Raw genomic sequence first — 16,950 nt, forward strand, 5'->3', positions numbered from 1 at the left:
TTATCATATGTTACATAATATTAAAAATGTAAAAACATAGTGTAAAATATACATAAAACGTAATTTTTCTGGTCTTATGACATATACATTTTGTTTTCTTATGCCATATTTTATGTAGTCAATCAATATGAATGTACCTATTTGCATTTCAAATGTAATTTATTTATGAAACGATCGTAAGATTACCTCGGGTGAAGAATAAATTATTCTGCACCCTGGGTGAGGAATAGTCAATCTATATTTATAAGTTGGAACACGAAGATGTCACTAGGATAAATTAGAATCAAAACAATGATTTTTTAATGTCATCAAAATAAATGAACAATGTTGCGTTAAAATGAATATATTATTTTTGCAACTCTGCAAAATCGAGTGAGTATTTATGCACTATTTTTTAATGATATTTGCAAACATTTTATGAGACAATGAAATGTTCGGTGACTGAGTGATATGTTACATAAATTGGTTTAAATGTAATAATTATTTAAATTAGTGGTAGTTTGTTTGAACAATAAAATACTTTTGAAACTAATTGAAATATGACTATAATATTTAAATTTTGTGTCATTATTTAAAAAAATATTTATCGAAAAATTAGAAGGCTGTAATGTCACTAAATTATTCGAAATCGAAATAATGTCTTTTTAATTTTTTTAGTTAACTGAACGAATTTAAATAAAATCCAAAATATTAGCAAAAAATATTTGATAAAATATTCGCTTTTCTAAATTTTTATAAAAAATGGCGGGGTCGGACGGATTTTTTGTGGCACGTTTTTCACCAGGGAAGATATAGCGAATTAGCTCTCCATGACTGGTAGAATTCTTGGCCCATGTTGGTTAGCTGGCTCTAAGAAGCTAGAATATTTATTGAGTAGTAGATGCTTAAATTTTATCTAACATCCACACATGCTTTGAGAATGGTGAGCTACATTTATCAAATTTACAGTACAATGCATATATTGGTATTACTCTGCTAATGCAAGTACATACTTATTTACCCCACCTACATTTGTTAATAAACTATGTGAATATTTACGAATGTTTACAGTCTTTTATAAAACAATGAAATGTTTGGTAAGACGATGATTTTTTTTCTTAAATTGATTTAAAATTTCTGTGAGCATTCATGTAGAATTTTGTAAGCAATGTTCTTTATACTAAATGAAATATAACTGAAATGATGAAATGTGTGTGATTTGTACACAATATATTTATACAAAAGTTGGAACACTGAAATGTTAATAAAATAACTTGGAATTAAGAAATGTCTTTTAAAATTTCATAGGTCAAATAAAAACTCTAGTATGTTTGGGACATTTAATTTGAAAACATTAAGTTTTTTCCAAAAAAAAAAGATTAGGTGGGTAGTTCGGTTTTTTCTCAAAATATGGTTTCACCATCAAAGATGATCCGAGTTGGCTCTCCTGCGATAGGAGAATATCTGGCCCATGCTGGCTAGGTGGCTCGGACAAGCTAGAATATTTGTTTAGTACTAGATGTCAAACCAATTTTTTTTGCTATCCACACATGCTTTGAGATTGGTGAGCTACTTTTATTGGATTTAGAGGATAATGCATACATGTATAGTTTTTATTACTCTTCAAATATGAAAACATGCATGTGGACCCCACTTGCACTTGTTCAAAAATTTGTGTGAATATTTATGTATGGTATTCACGACCTTGTTCTGAAATATTGAAATGTTTGGTAACTAAAAGAAATGTTCATTAAATTGGTTTTAATACGAGTAGAATAAATAAATTTCTATTAATATTCACATATTATACTAATGGACTTTTTTGAAACTATTTAATATTTTTGAAGTTTATTGAAATACTAGCAAGATGCCCGTGCATTGCACGGAACATCAAGATGTATTTTTTTACGAAACACCTGTTGTGATTGACCCATGCGGGAGTAATCCCATGTGTAAAAACTAATGATATCTCGAGAAAGAGGAGAGATAAGGTGAGGAGGAGTTGGGCGTGGTGGTGATTGATGGTCGGAGTGAGCGGAGGCATGGGGATGGACGACGCCGACAACGGCCACCATGCTAGATTGTTTCAGAGACTTCCTTTTTTAATTGCTCAACAATGAGGTTGTGGGAGATAGGGATGAAAGAGAGAAGGCCTTATCTGCAAATGTGGAGAGAGGTGCGGGTATCTTTTTGCAAAATTGCTATAGTTTGCTTTCTATCCGTCAGATATAGATCGGACGGTCTATATTGCAAGATGGCAGGCACACCATCATCACCAACTCGGTTTTTTATAAGAGTAGAGATATCTGAAATAATTGAAATTTGTGTAATTATTAACCAAATGTATTTAAAAAAAAGTGGGAACACGAAAATGTCACTAAGAATAGCAAGGGCATGGCACCATCCCATCTACAGTACATATCGAGCAGTTTCACAGATTAGTTAAGAACTGGATGGTTGGACCAGAGCACGCATAGCTTTGCGGTAGATAACTAGTACTAGTACGGGAGGCAGGCAGCTCAGCTAGGTCATAACAGCTAGTAGCTGCGAGGAAGCTAAAGCTAGCTACGACGTACCCTCCCTGATTGGACGGGCGGCCGGGCCAGCATTTTGGACCGACCGCGGGGCCATGCATAGCATCGGTATGTACCCCACGTATATACACATGCTCGTTCAGAGAGTTAGTTAACTGCGGTAAAAGAAACACACGTACTCCAGTTGGTAGTGTGCCATTCATCACGAACTCCTGTTCCCTTGGGCTAGCTCCCACGCCATGATATATACCCATCCACCCGTCTGCCCTGCCGGCACCCGCCTTGAAGCTTCCTTGCTAGAACAAGTCGCCACCAGCAGTCCACAGTCCACGCGCGAGAGCGCACGGCACCACAACTCCTTTCCTTCCTTTCCGCGGCCGGTACGTACGGCAGTAGCCAGGAGGCATGCAGGGCGGCGGCGGAGGGATGGAGGAGACACCGGCGGCGGTGGCGGCGGCCAAGAACCGCAGCGGCGGTGTTGGTGAGGGCGCCGCCGTGGAGGTGCAGGAGGGGCCTCGGTTCCGGCGGGTGTGCGTGTTCTGCGGGAGCAGCTCCGGGAAGCGCAGCAGCTACCGCGACGCCGCCGTCGAGCTCGGCAAGGAGCTGGTACGTGCTCGCTTATCGCTCGAGTTAATTACACACGTTTTGTGCATGATGTTCAGCTTAGTTAGTTAGTTAAGCATGTCGGGCATGCGTGTGGTGTGCCAGGTTGCTCGTCGGATGGATCTGGTGTACGGCGGGGGCAGCCTGGGGCTCATGGGGGAGGTCTCGGAGGCCGTCCACAAGGCCGGCGGCCACGTCATCGGGTGAGTCCATCCGTGCGTGCATGCACCGTATCCTCTTGCATTATTGTCGTCGACGACTCATCGCTTGCTTTCTTTTCTCTTGTCCTCTTCATCTACTAGCACTACTACTGTAGATACCTTTCTGTCGACACTGAAGTTTCTCCAACTGGCCTAAGAGTATCCATGTCCAAGTTGCTCACGGCAGTCGCGTTCTGCTTTCTCTTTGATGTGCAGCGTCATACCTACCACTCTCATGGGCAAGGAGGTACGTACGACACGACACGATCGACACCATGCCCCCAACCACGGACAGGAGGAGACCATCCATGCATGCATGCAATTGCGGAGTAGCCGTAGCTTGTAGTAGTAGTAGTAGTGATGTACTGTACGTACTAACAAACTACTAATTCATTCATGCAAAATGGAACAGATCACCGGGGTGACGGTGGGGGAGGTGGTGGCGGTGTCGGGGATGCACGAGCGGAAGGCGGCCATGGCGCGCAACGCCGACGCCTTCATCGCGCTGCCCGGCGGCTACGGCACCCTGGACGAGCTGCTCGAGGTCATCGCCTGGGCGCAGCTCGGCATCCACACCAAGCCAGTTAAGCTATTCCTTTGCTGATCCTAGCTGCCGTACTTAGTTATTCGCTGGCTTTACTAATGGCGGTGGCGCATGGATGGACGCAGGTGGGGCTGCTGAACGTGGATGGGTACTACGACTTCCTGCTGGCCTTCATCGACAAGGCGGTGGACGACGGCTTCATCCGGCCATCCCAGCGCCACATCTTCGTCAGCGCGCCCGACGCCAGGGACCTCGTCCGCAAGCTCGAGGTACGTACTACTGTAAAAACTGACTAATCACGCACCTTCCTTCGTCCTGTCACCTTCTTGCATGCGATGCATGCATGACTAGCTAGCTTGGTCCGTCCGGTCCATGCATGCACCCTCCAATCCAGAAAGAAAAAAGACCTTAACTTGTCCGGGCCTCTCCGTCGGCTCCGTGTGCACGACGGCATCTGCGAGCTTCTTCCGGCCTACTACTAGCTACTTCTACTCTCTGATTAGTCGCCCTAGCTAGGTTGCTTGCTACATGTCGAGTTGAGAGTTGAACTCTCTTTCTCCATCAGTTGGGTGCTGATCAAAAGTTGCTATGATTGCTCAGTGTGTATGTACTCTGGCAGAGCTGATCTAGATACATCCATTTTTACGACAAGTATTTCTGGATGGAGAGAGTAGTAGAAAAATGGGTTGAGTTAGCTAGTGGGTATCCTTTCATAATTTGGATTCAGAATAGTTGATTCATCTTAATAGATTTTTTGATGTGATTAACTAATCATGCATGTTTGCGTGGCGCGTGCAGGATTACGTGGCGGTGGAGGAGGAGAACCCGGCGACGCCCAAGCTGCGGTGGGAGATCGAGCAGGTCGGCTACAAGGCCACGCTCCAGGCAGAGATCGCCCGCTGATCCATCGACGCTTGCTTAATTTATTATTTACACTAGTCACCTACTACTACTGTATGGGACGAATTGGTTACTGGCCCGCGCCGCTAGTGGTTAGTTAATTAATTTATTAGTACCAACACACGTACTACGCCATGCATGCATGCATGTAGTACGGACGGAGGAACGGGATATTCCACTTTTGGTGCATACATGCATGCAACCCCGCGTGTTAAACTTCCAACACGTTCCAGTTTGTGCCTGCTGCTTACTTAGTCCTGTAGGATGACGTACGGAAGTGTGACAGTGTTGTGTCTATTTTGATTATTATGTGTAGTAGGTGGCTGGAACAGTGGTGCCTATGCTGCATGCCATAATTAATCATCCTTAAGTATATTTTGTCTAGATTATTTGTGCACACTACTGGAAATTAACTGTACGCTGAGCGCTTGGCTCTTCGCCAAGAACCAAACCATGGGCGCTCGGCAAAATGAAGTAAGCTAAGAGGAATACTCGGCAATAGATGTTGCACGACAAACACATGCATTTACCGATACCATGTGCAAAACACACTTGGCAAAAGGAGGAAACCCGGCGAACATCTTTTTGCCGAGAACCAAACAGTGATCCACGGCAAAGTGGTGCCACATGAAAACTCCGGTAGTGGTTAACGGCTCGGTGATGGTGGCAATGCTTTGCCGAGAGCCCATGACTTGGCTTTCGGCAAAACGTTGTTTCCTTGCATTATTAATTTAGACTTTTTCGTATATGTGAGAGCCGAGTTTAGTCCCACCTCACATGAGGACGGGCGGCAGGACCGGTTTTAATAGTCGGATAGCTAGTCCAGTAAGCTTCAATCTTCATTACACTTTTGTTAAGGATATGGACTGTCACTATGAATCTTTACATGTTCCGGGTAAAGAAGGTCAATGGTGACATTCCATATTTCTAGAAGTAATAATGGATGCCAATGCTTTTTATTAATTTAGTTTTTTTTTGAATTTCTCATCTGTGTGAGAGCAATGATCCAACCATTTAAATCCAGGAAAATCATACGATGCTGGAAATCGGCCCCTGTAGGTTGTGGTAAAAGTTTGGGCGCGTTTCGAACAAGCCTCACCTAAGGCTGCTCGTAAATCGCACCATCTCTAAGGTAGTCTCTGGCCTCTGGGTATCGAGAGTGAACGTGTCCGGTTTGTGAAGGAACTGCAGGTCATGTTGCCCCGTTGGACTCCAAACTTCTCATGATCTCAAAGGAGGCCATCGCATGACATGTGTCAGACCCCGGCATTTTTCGGACCCGCCTGCAATATTTGAGACATTTATTGCACTGATAGGGTTTCAGCGCTGGAAATTACATATTTGCATGGCAGACACATGAAATTGTGCCGAGAAGCGGCATGTAAAATCCTATATGATCTCTTCATGATATGAGTGCCTTGTGCGGGCAAGGGAGGGCGAAATTACCTGGGCGGCATGCCTCATCCAACCGTTTAAATCCTCAAAAAATCGTACGATGCCGGAAATCCTCGGGAGTTGGCATGGTGTCATCGCATGGCTCCTGCAGGGTGTGGTAAAAGTTTGGGCATTTTTCGAAGAAGCCTTACTTGAGGCCGCTTGTAAATTGCACCATCTCCGAGGTAGTCTCTGGGTATCGGGAGGAACGTGTCTGGTTTGTGAAGGAAGTACGTGTCCTGTTGTTCCATTGGACTCGAAACTTCTCGTGCTCTCAAAGGAGGCAATTGCATGACACGTGTCAGCCCCCCGCATTTTTCGGACCCGCCTGCAATATTTGAGACATTTATTGCACTATTAGGGTTTTAGCGCCGGAAAGTGCTGATGTGCAGTATTTGAGATAACTATATTACGGCTATATCTGCCTTTTGCTACAGGGATACATGAAAAAGAGGCATTAATTATGCTGACTATCAATCTTTGCCGAGAGTCCCACTCGGCAAGGGTACCTTTTCCGAGAGCCATTGTCGGCAAAAGTTATAACCTAGATCTAGGTTTGGGGGATCTTTTTTGAATGCCCCACCGACAGGAGCTCGGGAAAGGCAGCACAAGATACACTACTAGGGCAAAACCCTAGTAGCAGCGCTCGTTTTAGAGCTACTAGTAGTGCTTGTACAAGCGCTACCAGTAAGGCGCTACAACTAATTGGTAGCAGTAGCGCTGGTTTCTCAGTGCTACTGCTACACCTAGTTAGCAGTAGCGCTCTTGTTGGAAAAGCACTGCTGACAGAGGTAAGTAGCAGTAGCGTTTCTTCTGAAAGCGCTACTGCTTATTTTTCCTATTTTTTAATTGCAGCTTATCTTCGCTGTATACAGTACTTTCATCATATGATTTTATGACCATGATTAGTTAGTATATACAACATTATGACCATGATTAGTTAGTATATACAACAGTGTATGAAATTAAGGTGGATTAGGTTCAAGTGGAGGCAACATGTGGTGCACCACATGTTGCCTCCACTTGAATCTAATCCGCCTACACAAGCTATTTAAGCATCATCATAGTCATTACGACCAGCACTAGCTATTTAATCATCATAGTCATAGTGTAGCACATCATCATCTTCAAACTCATTCTAGCTAGCTAATCACCACCAACACTAGCTACGGTAGCTATCTAATCACCACCAACACTAGCTAATAATAATCATCATAGTCATTACCACCAACACTAGCTATTTAATCAGCATAGTCATAGTGTAGCACATCATCATCTTCAAACTCATTCTAGCTAGCTAATCACTCCATCTGCTCTCTCTCAGGTAAAATAGCATAGAACATGTGTAGCACTCCTGCTTCATCATATTGGACCATGCAGATGAACCTGTCTCCTAATTGTGGGCCGTGCTTTTGATTGCTGCCCCCTAGTACTTCTCTGCAGCGATCCTTCACAATTTTGCTCCAGTCTTTGACTATTAAGATTTGCTCGCTTCGAGAAATCTTAAATGCACTAAAGTGCAATGTAGGATGTCTTGACCATAAGCTAACCATTGTCATGCGACCTTTATGCTCGATCCATTGAGGCACAACTATCATCGGAAGTCCCTATTGAAGAACATTGTAGCAACATACTTAGCAATGAAGTTTAGCTTAAAAAATAATGTATGCAAAAGATGCACTGAGGACAAATAGTAAAAAACTTACCATCTTTTCTAAATAGATGTGACTGTAGTTCAATAAGCACGCTAGTGGTCGCATGTTTTGAGTACTAATATTTTTAAGTCCAGGAAAATAATCTGTCTTGATAGTATGAAGATCCGCAAGACATGAAACATAATGACTTATCTGTTGGAAATATGCCCTAGAGGCAATAATAAATGGTTATTATTATATTTCTTTGTTCATGGTAATTGTCTATTATTCATGCTATAATTGTATTGTCCGGAAATCGTAATACATGTGTGAATACATAGACCACAACCTGTCCCTAGTAAGCCTCTAGTTGACTAGCTCGTTGATCAACAGATAGTCATGGTTTCCTGACTATGGACATTGGATGTCAGTGATAACGGGATCACATCATTAGGAGAATGATGTGATGGACAAGACCCAACTTAAGCATAGCATAAAAGATCGTGTAGTTTCGTTTGCTAGAGCTTTTCCAATGTCAAGTATCTTTTCCTTAGACCATGAGATCGTGCAACTCCCGGATACCGTAGGAGTGCTTTGGGTGTGCCAAACGTCACAACGTAACTGGGTGACTATAAAGGTGCATTACGGGTATCTCCGAAAGTGTCTGTTGGGTTGGCACGGATCGAGACTGGGATTTGTCACTCCGTGTGACGGAGAGGTATCTCTGGGCCCACTCGGTAATGCATCATCATAATGAGCTCAATGTGACTAAGGCGTTAGTCACGGGATCATGCATTGCGGTACGAGTAAAGAGACTTGCCGGTAACGAGATTGAACAAGGTATTGGGATACCGACGATCGAATCTCGGGCAAGTAACATACCGATTGACAAAGGGAATTGCATACGGATTGATTGAATCCTCGACACCGTGGTTCATCCGATGATATCATCGTGGAACATGTGGGAGCCAACATGGGTATCCAGATCCCGCTGTTGGTTATTGACCGGAGAGGCGTCTCGGTCATGTCTGCATGTCTCCCGAACCCGTAGGGTCTACACACTTAAGGTCCGGTGACGCTAGGGTTGTAGAGATATATGTATGCGGAAACCCGAAAGTTGTTCGGAGTCCCGGATGAGATCCCGGACATCACGAGAGGTTCCGGAATGGTCCGGAGGTAAAGATTTATATATGGGAAGTCTTATTTTGGTCGCCGGAAAAGTTTCGCGCTTTATCGGTATTGTACCGGGAGTGCCGAAAGGGGTCCGGGGGTCCACCAAGGGGTCCACCAGCCCCGGGGGGCCACATGGGCTGTAAGGGGTGCGCCTTGGCCTATATGGGCCAAGGGCACCAGCCCCAAGAGGCCCATGCGCAAGAGATAAGAGAAAAGGGAGAGTCCTAAAGGGGGAAGGCACCTCCGAGGTGCCTTGGGGGGGAAGGACTCCCCCCTGGCCGCACCCTTCCTTGGAGGAAGGGGCAAGGCTGCGCCCCCCCTCTCCCTTGGCCCTATATATAGTGGGGGGAAGGGAGGGCAGCAACATCTAAGCCTTGGGCGCCTCCCTCCTCCCCTGCAACACCTCTCTCTCTCTCGCAGAAGCTTGCGAAGCCCTGCCGGAGAGCCGCTACATCCACCACCACGCCGTCGTGCTGTTGGATCTCCATCAACCTCTCCTCCCCCTTGCTGGATCAAGAAGGAGGAGACGTCGCTGCACCGTACGTGTGTTGAACGCGGAGGTGCCGTCCGTTCGGCACTCGGTCATCGGTGATTTGGATCACGGCGAGTACGACTCCGTCATCCACGTTCATTGGAACGCTTCCGCTCGCGATCTACAAGGGTATGTAGATCACTCCTTTCCCCTCGTTGCTAGTAGACTCCATAGATGCATCTTGGTGAGCGTAGGAAAATTTTAAATTATGCTACGATTCCCAACAGTGGCATCATGAGCCAGGTCTATGCGTAGTTACTATGCACGAGTAGAACACAAAGCAGTTGTGGGCGTTGAGTTTGCCAATTCTTCTTGCCGCTACTAGTCGTTTCTTGTTTCGGCGGCATTGTAGGATGAAGCGGCCCGGACCGACCTTACACGTACGCTTACGTGAGACAGGTTCCACCGACTGACATGCACTAGATGCATAAGGTGGCTAGCGGGTGTCTGTCTCTCCTACTTTAGTCGGAACAGATTCGATGAAAAGGGTCCTTATGAAGGGTAAATAGAAATTGGCAAATCACGTTGTGGTCATACGTAGGTAAGAAACGTTCTTGCTAGAAACCTACAAACCACGTAAAAAACTTGCAACAACAATTAGAGGACGTCTAACTTGTTTTTGCAGCAAGTGCTATGTGATGTGATATGGCCAGAAGATGTGATGAATGATATATGTGATGTATGAGATTGATCATATTCTTGTAATAGGAATCACGACTTGCATGTCGATGAGTATGACAACCGGCAGGAGCCATAGGAGTTGTCTTTATTATTTTGTATGACCTGCGTGTCATTGAATAACGCCATGTAAATTACTTTACTTTGTTGCTAAACGAGTTAGCCATAGAAGTAGAAGTAATCGTTGGCGTGACGACTTCATGAAGACACAATGATGGAGATCATGATGATGGAGATCATGGTGTCATGCCGGTGACGAAGATGATCATGGTGCCCCGAAGATGGAGATCAAAGGAGCATGATGATATTGGCCATATCATGTCACTATTTGATTGCATGTGATGTTTATCATGTTTTTGCATCTTATTTGCTTAGAACGACGGTAGTAAGTAAGATGATCCCTTATAATAATTTCAAGAAAGTGTTCACCCTAACTGTGCACCGTTGCGAAGGTTCGTTGTTTCGAAGCACCACGTGATGATCGGGTGTGATAGATTCTAACGTTCGAATACAACGGGTGTTGACGAGCCTAGCATGTACAGACATGGCCTCGGAACACACGCAATACACTTAGGTTGACTTGACGAGCCTAGCATGTACAGACATGGCCTCGGAACACGGAGGACCGAAAGGTCGAGCATGAGTCGTATAGAAGATACGATCAACATGGAGATGTTCACCGATCTTGACTAGTCCGTCTCACGTGATGATCGGACACGGCCTAGTTAAACTCGGATCATGTTTCACTTAGATGACCAGAGGGATGTCTATCTGAGTGGGAGTTCATAATCAGATGAACTTCATTATCATGAACATAGTCAAATAGGTATTTGCAAATTATGTCATAGCTTGCGCTTTAGTTCTACTGATTAAGATATGTTCCTAGAGAAAATTTAGTTGAAAGTTGGTAGTAGCAATTATGCGGACTGGGTCCGTAAACTGAGGATTGTCCTCATTGCTGCACAGAAGGCTTATGTCCTTAATGCACCGCTCGGTGTGCTGAACCTCAGCGTCGTCTGTAGATGTTACGAAACATCTGACATACACGTTTTGATGACTACGTGATAGTTCAGTGCGGTTTAGAATTGTGGCACCAAAGACGTTCTTGAAACGTCGCAGAACATGTGAGATGTTCCGAAGACTGAAATTGGGATTTCAGACTAGTGCCCACGTCAAGAGGTATGAGACCTCTGACAAGTTCTTAAGCCTGCAAACTAAGGGAGAAAAGCTCAATCGTTGAGCATGTGCTCAGATTGTCTGAGTGCCACAATCGCTTGAATCGAGTGGGAGTTAATCTCCCAGATGAGATAGTGATAGTTCCCCATAGTCATTGCCACCAAGCTAGTAGAGCTTCGTGATGAACTATAACATATCAAGGATAGTTATGATGATCCTTGAGCTATTCGCGATGTTTGACACCGCGAGAGTAGAAATCAAGAAGGAGCATCAATTGTTGATGGTTAGTAAAACCACTAGTTTAAGAAGGGCAAGGGCAAAAGGGATACTTCATGAAACAGCAAGTCGTTTGCTGCTCTAGTGTAGAATCCCAAGGTTGAACCCAAACCCGAGACTAAGTGCTTCTATGAGAGGAACGGTCACTGAAGCAGTAATACCCTAGATATTTGGTAGATGAGAAGGCAGGCAAGGTCGACAGAAGTATATTGGATATACGTTATATGAATGTGTACTTTACTAGTACTCCTAGCAGCACCAGGGTATTAGATACTGGTTCGGTTGCTAAGTGTTAGTAACTCGAAATAAAAGCTGCGGAATAAATGGAGACTAGCTAAAGGTGAGATGACGATATGTATTGGAAGTGTTTCCAAGGTTGATGTGATCAAGCATCGCATGCTCCCTCTACTATCGAGATTTGGTGTTTGCGTTGAACATGATTGGATTATGTTTACCGCAAAACGGTTATTCATTTAAGAAGAATAATGGTTACTCTGTTTATTTGAATAATACCTTCAATGGTCTTGCACCTAAAATGAATCTCGATCGTAGTGATACACATGTTCATGCCAAAAAGATATAAGATAGTAATGATAGTACCACATACTTGTGGCACTGCCACTTGAGTCATATTGGTATAGAACGCATGAAGAAGCTCCATGTAGATGGATCTTTGGACTCACTCGTTTTTGAAATGAATGAGACATGCGAACCATGTCTATTGGTATATATGCATGAAGAAACTCCATGCAGATGGATCGTTTGGACTCACTTGATTTTGAATCACTTGAGACATGCAAATCATATCACATGGGCAAGATGACTGAAAGGCCTCGTTTTCAGTAAGATGGAACAAGAGAGCAACTTATTGGAAGTAATACATTTTGATGTATGCAGTCCAATGAGTGCTGAGGCATGCAGTGGACATCGTTATGTTCTTACTTCACAGATGATTTGAGTAGATGCTGAGTGTATTTACTTGATGAAACACTAGTCTGAATTATTGAAAGGTTCAAGTAATTTCAGAGTGAAGTTGAAGATCGTCGTAACAAGAGGATAAAATGTCTGTGATATGATCATAGAGATGAGTATCTGAGATACGAGTTTGGCACACAATTGAGACATTGTGGAAAGTGTTTCACAATTAATACCGCCTGGAACACCATAGTGTGATGGTGTGTCCGAACATAATAACTGCACCCTATTGGATATGGTGCATACCATGATGTTTCTTATCAAATTACCACTATCATTTATTGGGTTAGGCATTAGAGACAACCGCATTCACTTTAAAAGGGGCACCACGCAATTCCGTTGAGACGACACCGTTTATAGAAACCTAAGTTGTCGTTTCTTAAAAGTTTGGGGCTGCGATGCTTATGTGAAAAAGTTTCAGGCTGATAAGCTCGAACCCAAAGCGGATAAATGCATCTTCATAGAATACCCAAAAACAGTTGGGTATACCTCCTATCTGGAAGCAAAAGTAATTGCTTCTAGAAACGAGTCCTTTCTCGAGGAAAAGTTTCTCTCGAAAGAATTGAGTGGGAGGATGGTGGAGACTTGATAAGGTTATTGAACCGTCGCTTCAACTAGTGTGTAGCAGGGCACAGGAAGTTGTTCCTGTGGCACCTACACCAATTGAAGTGGAAGCTTATGATAGTGATCATGAAACTTCGGATCAAGTCACTACCAAACCTCGTAGGACGACGAGGATGCGCACTACTTCAGAGTAATGCGTGATCCTGTCTTGGAAGTCATGTTGCTAGGCAACAATGAACCTACGAGCTATGGAGAAGCGATGGTGGGCCCATATTCCGACGAATGGCTCGAGGCCATGAAATCCGAGATAGAATCCATGTATCAGAACAAAGCATGGACTTTGGTGAACTTGCCCGATGATCGGCAAGCCATTGAGATAAATGGATCTTTAAGAAGAAGACGGACATGGACGGTAATGTTACCGTCTATGAAGCTCGACTTGTGGCAAAGAGTATTTTCACAAGTTCAAGGAGTTGACTACGATGAGTTTTTCTCATCCGTAGCGATGCTTAGGTCCGTCGGAATCATGTTAGCATTAGCTGCATTTATGAAATCTGGCAGATGGATGTCAAAACAAGTTTCCTTACCAGTTTTCGTAAGGAAAGGTTGTATGTGATACAATCAGAAAGGTTTTGTCGATCCTAAGGATGCTAAAAGGTATGCTAGCTCCAGCGATCCTTCCATGGATTAGAGCAAGCATCTCGGAGTCAGAATATACGCTTTGATGGAGTGATCAAAGTTTTTGGGTTTATACAAAGTTTGTTGGAAACTTGTATTTACAATAAAGTGAGTGGGAGCGCTACAACATTTCTGATAAGTATATGTGAATGACATATTGTTGATCCAAAATGATGTAAAATTTCTGGAAAGCATAAAGGGTTGTTTGAAAGGAGTTTTTCAAAGGAAGACCTGGATAAAGCTGCTTACATATTGGGCATCAAGATCCATAGAGATAGATCAAGACGCCTGATGATACTTTCAAAAGACAGCACACCTTGACATGATTTTGAAAGAGTTCAAAATAGATCAGCAAAGAAGGAGTTCTTGGCTGTGTTACAAGGTGTGAGTATTGAGTGAGACTCAAGACCTGACCACAGCGGAAGATAGAGAAAGGACGAAGGTCGTCCCCTATGCTTTAGACATAGGCTCTATAGTATGCTATGCTGTGTACCGCACATGTAGTGTGCCTTGCCATGAGTTGGTCAAGAGGGTACAATGGTGATCCGGGAAAGGATCTCATGACAGCGGTCGAACTTATCCTTAGTACCTAGTGGATTAAGGAATTTTCTCGATTATGGAGGTGGAAAGGAGTTCGTCGTAAAGGGTTACGTCGATGCGAACTTTGACACTAATCCGGATGACTCTGAGTAGTAAACCGGATTCGTATAGTAGAGCAATTATTTGAAATGGCTCCAAATAGCGCGTGGTAGCATCCACAAGATGACATAGATATTCGTAAAGCACACGGTTCTGAAAGGTTCAGACCCGTTGACTAATAACCTCTCTCACAAGCATAACATGACCAAACCAGAACACATTGAGTGATAATCACATAGTGATGTGAACTAGATTGATGACTCTAGTAAACTCTTTAGATGTTGGTCACATGGTGATGTGACCAGTGAGTGTTAATCACATGGTGATGTGAACTAGATTATTGACTCTAGTGCAAGTGGGAGACTGTTGGAAATATGCCCTAGAGGCAATAATAAATGGTTATTATTATATTTCTTTGTTCATGGTAATTGTCTATTATTCATGCTATAATTGTATTGTCCGGAAATCGTAATACATGTGTGAATACATAGACCACAACCTGTCCCTAGTAAGCCTCTAGTTGACTAGCTCGTTGATCAACAGATAGTCATGGTTTCCTGACTATGGACATTGGATGTCATTGATAACGGGATCACATCATTAGGAGAATGATGTGATGGACAAGACCCAACTTAAGCATAGCATAAAAGATCGTGTAGTTTCGTTTGCTAGAGCTTTTCCAATGTCAAGTATCTTTTCCTTAGACCATGAGATCGTGCAACTCCCGGATACCGTAGGAGTGCTTTGGGTGTGCCAAACGTCACAACGTAACTGGGTGACTATAAAGGTGCATTACGGGTATCTCCGAAAGTGTCTGTTGGGTTGGCACGGATCGAGACTGGGATTTGTCACTCCGTGTGACGGAGAGGTATCTCTGGGCCCACTCGGTAATGCATCATCATAATGAGCTCAATGTGACTAAGGCGTTAGTCACGGGATCATGCATTGCGGTACGAGTAAAGAGACTTGCCGGTAACGAGATTGAACAAGGTATTGGGATACCGACGATCGAATCTCGGGCAAGTAACATACCGATTGACAAAGGGAATTGCATACGGATTGATTGAATCCTCGACACCGTGGTTCATCCGATGATATCATCGTGGAACATGTGGGAGCCAACATGGGTATCCAGATCCCGCTGTTGGTTATTGACCGGAGAGGCGTCTCGGTCATGTCTGCATGTCTCCCGAACCCGTAGGGTCTACACACTTAAGGTCCGGTGACGCTAGGGTTGTAGAGATATATGTATGCGGAAACCCGAAAGTTGTTCGGAGTCCCGGATGAGATCCCGGACGTCACGAGAGGTTCCGGAATGGTCCGGAGGTAAAGATTTATATATGGGAAGTCTTATTTTGGTCGCCGGAAAAGTTTCGCGCTTTATCGGTATTGTACCGGGAGTGCCGAAAGGGGTCCGGGGGTCCACCAAGGGGGTCCACCAGCCCCGGGGGGCCACATGGGCTGTAAGGGGTGCGCCTTGGCCTATATGGGCCAAGGGCACCAGCCCCAAGAGGCCCATGCGCAAGAGATAAGAGAAAAGGGAGAGTCCTAAAGGGGGAAGGCACCTCCGAGGTGCCTTGGGGGGGAAGGACTCCCCCCTGGCCGCACCCTTCCTTGGAGGAAGGGGCAAGGCTGCGCCCCCCCCTCTCCCTTGGCCCTATATATAGTGGGGGGAAGGGAGGGCAGCAACATCTAAGCCTTGGGCGCCTCCCTCCTCCCCTGCAACACCTCTCTCTCTCTCGCAGAAGCTTGCGAAGCCCTGCCGGAGAGCCGCTACATCCACCACCACGCCGTCGTGCTGTTGGATCTCCATCAACCTCTCCTCCCCCCTTGCTGGATCAAGAAGGAGGAGACGTTGCTGCACCGTACGTGTGTTGAACGCGGAGGTGCCGTCCGTTCGGCACTCGGTCATCGGTGATTTGGATCACGGCGAGTACGACTCCGTCATCCACGTTCATTGGAACGCTTCCGCTCGCGATCTACAAGGGTATGTAGATCCACTCCTTTCCCTTCGTTGCTAGTAGACTCCATAGATGCATCTTGGTGAGCGTAGGAAAATTTTAAATTATGCTACGATTCCCAACATTATCTCCTCGCAGTTTAGTTCAGCCCTGGGACAGTAGTAGGTCATGTCTACCAAGCGCCGGACATGTTTGCTTGAATGGAAATAAGCTGTCGATAGAAATTAGTTGTCAACTATTTTTGAATAAACAATATCCAAGACATAAATATAGTTGAGAAACTCACATAATGGTAGAACTGGAGGCGTCTGCACATCGACCCAGATGTCGATATTACCTTCAACTTCATCTTCCGGACGAATATCAAAGGTGATAAGCATATCAGGCTCAAATGCATAAGCCTTGCATAGTGCTCTCCAATTTTTTCATTCAAAATAGGTGTAGGTGTCTGCATTGTATAATTTGACGGC

The 16,950-nt window shown here is 44.4% G+C and overlaps 1 protein-coding gene across 1 annotated transcript; it reads left to right on the top strand.

Annotated features, from left to right (window-relative positions):
* Positions 1 to 2,774: 2,774 nt before the first annotated feature.
* LOC123125354 (probable cytokinin riboside 5'-monophosphate phosphoribohydrolase LOGL9) lies at positions 2,775 to 5,144 on the top strand. The gene is made up of 6 exons (XM_044545867.1): positions 2,775 to 3,119; positions 3,222 to 3,319; positions 3,533 to 3,563; positions 3,729 to 3,899; positions 3,986 to 4,129; positions 4,659 to 5,144. The coding sequence occupies exons 1-6, from the start codon at positions 2,919 to 2,921 to the stop codon at positions 4,761 to 4,763; spliced, it is 750 nt and encodes a 249-aa protein (XP_044401802.1). The 5' UTR covers positions 2,775 to 2,918; the 3' UTR covers positions 4,764 to 5,144.
* Positions 5,145 to 16,950: the final 11,806 nt, after the last annotated feature.

This window comes from Triticum aestivum, chromosome 5D (genome assembly GCF_018294505.1).
Source record: "Triticum aestivum cultivar Chinese Spring chromosome 5D, IWGSC CS RefSeq v2.1, whole genome shotgun sequence".
NCBI classification, from domain to species: domain Eukaryota; kingdom Viridiplantae; phylum Streptophyta; class Magnoliopsida; order Poales; family Poaceae; genus Triticum; species Triticum aestivum.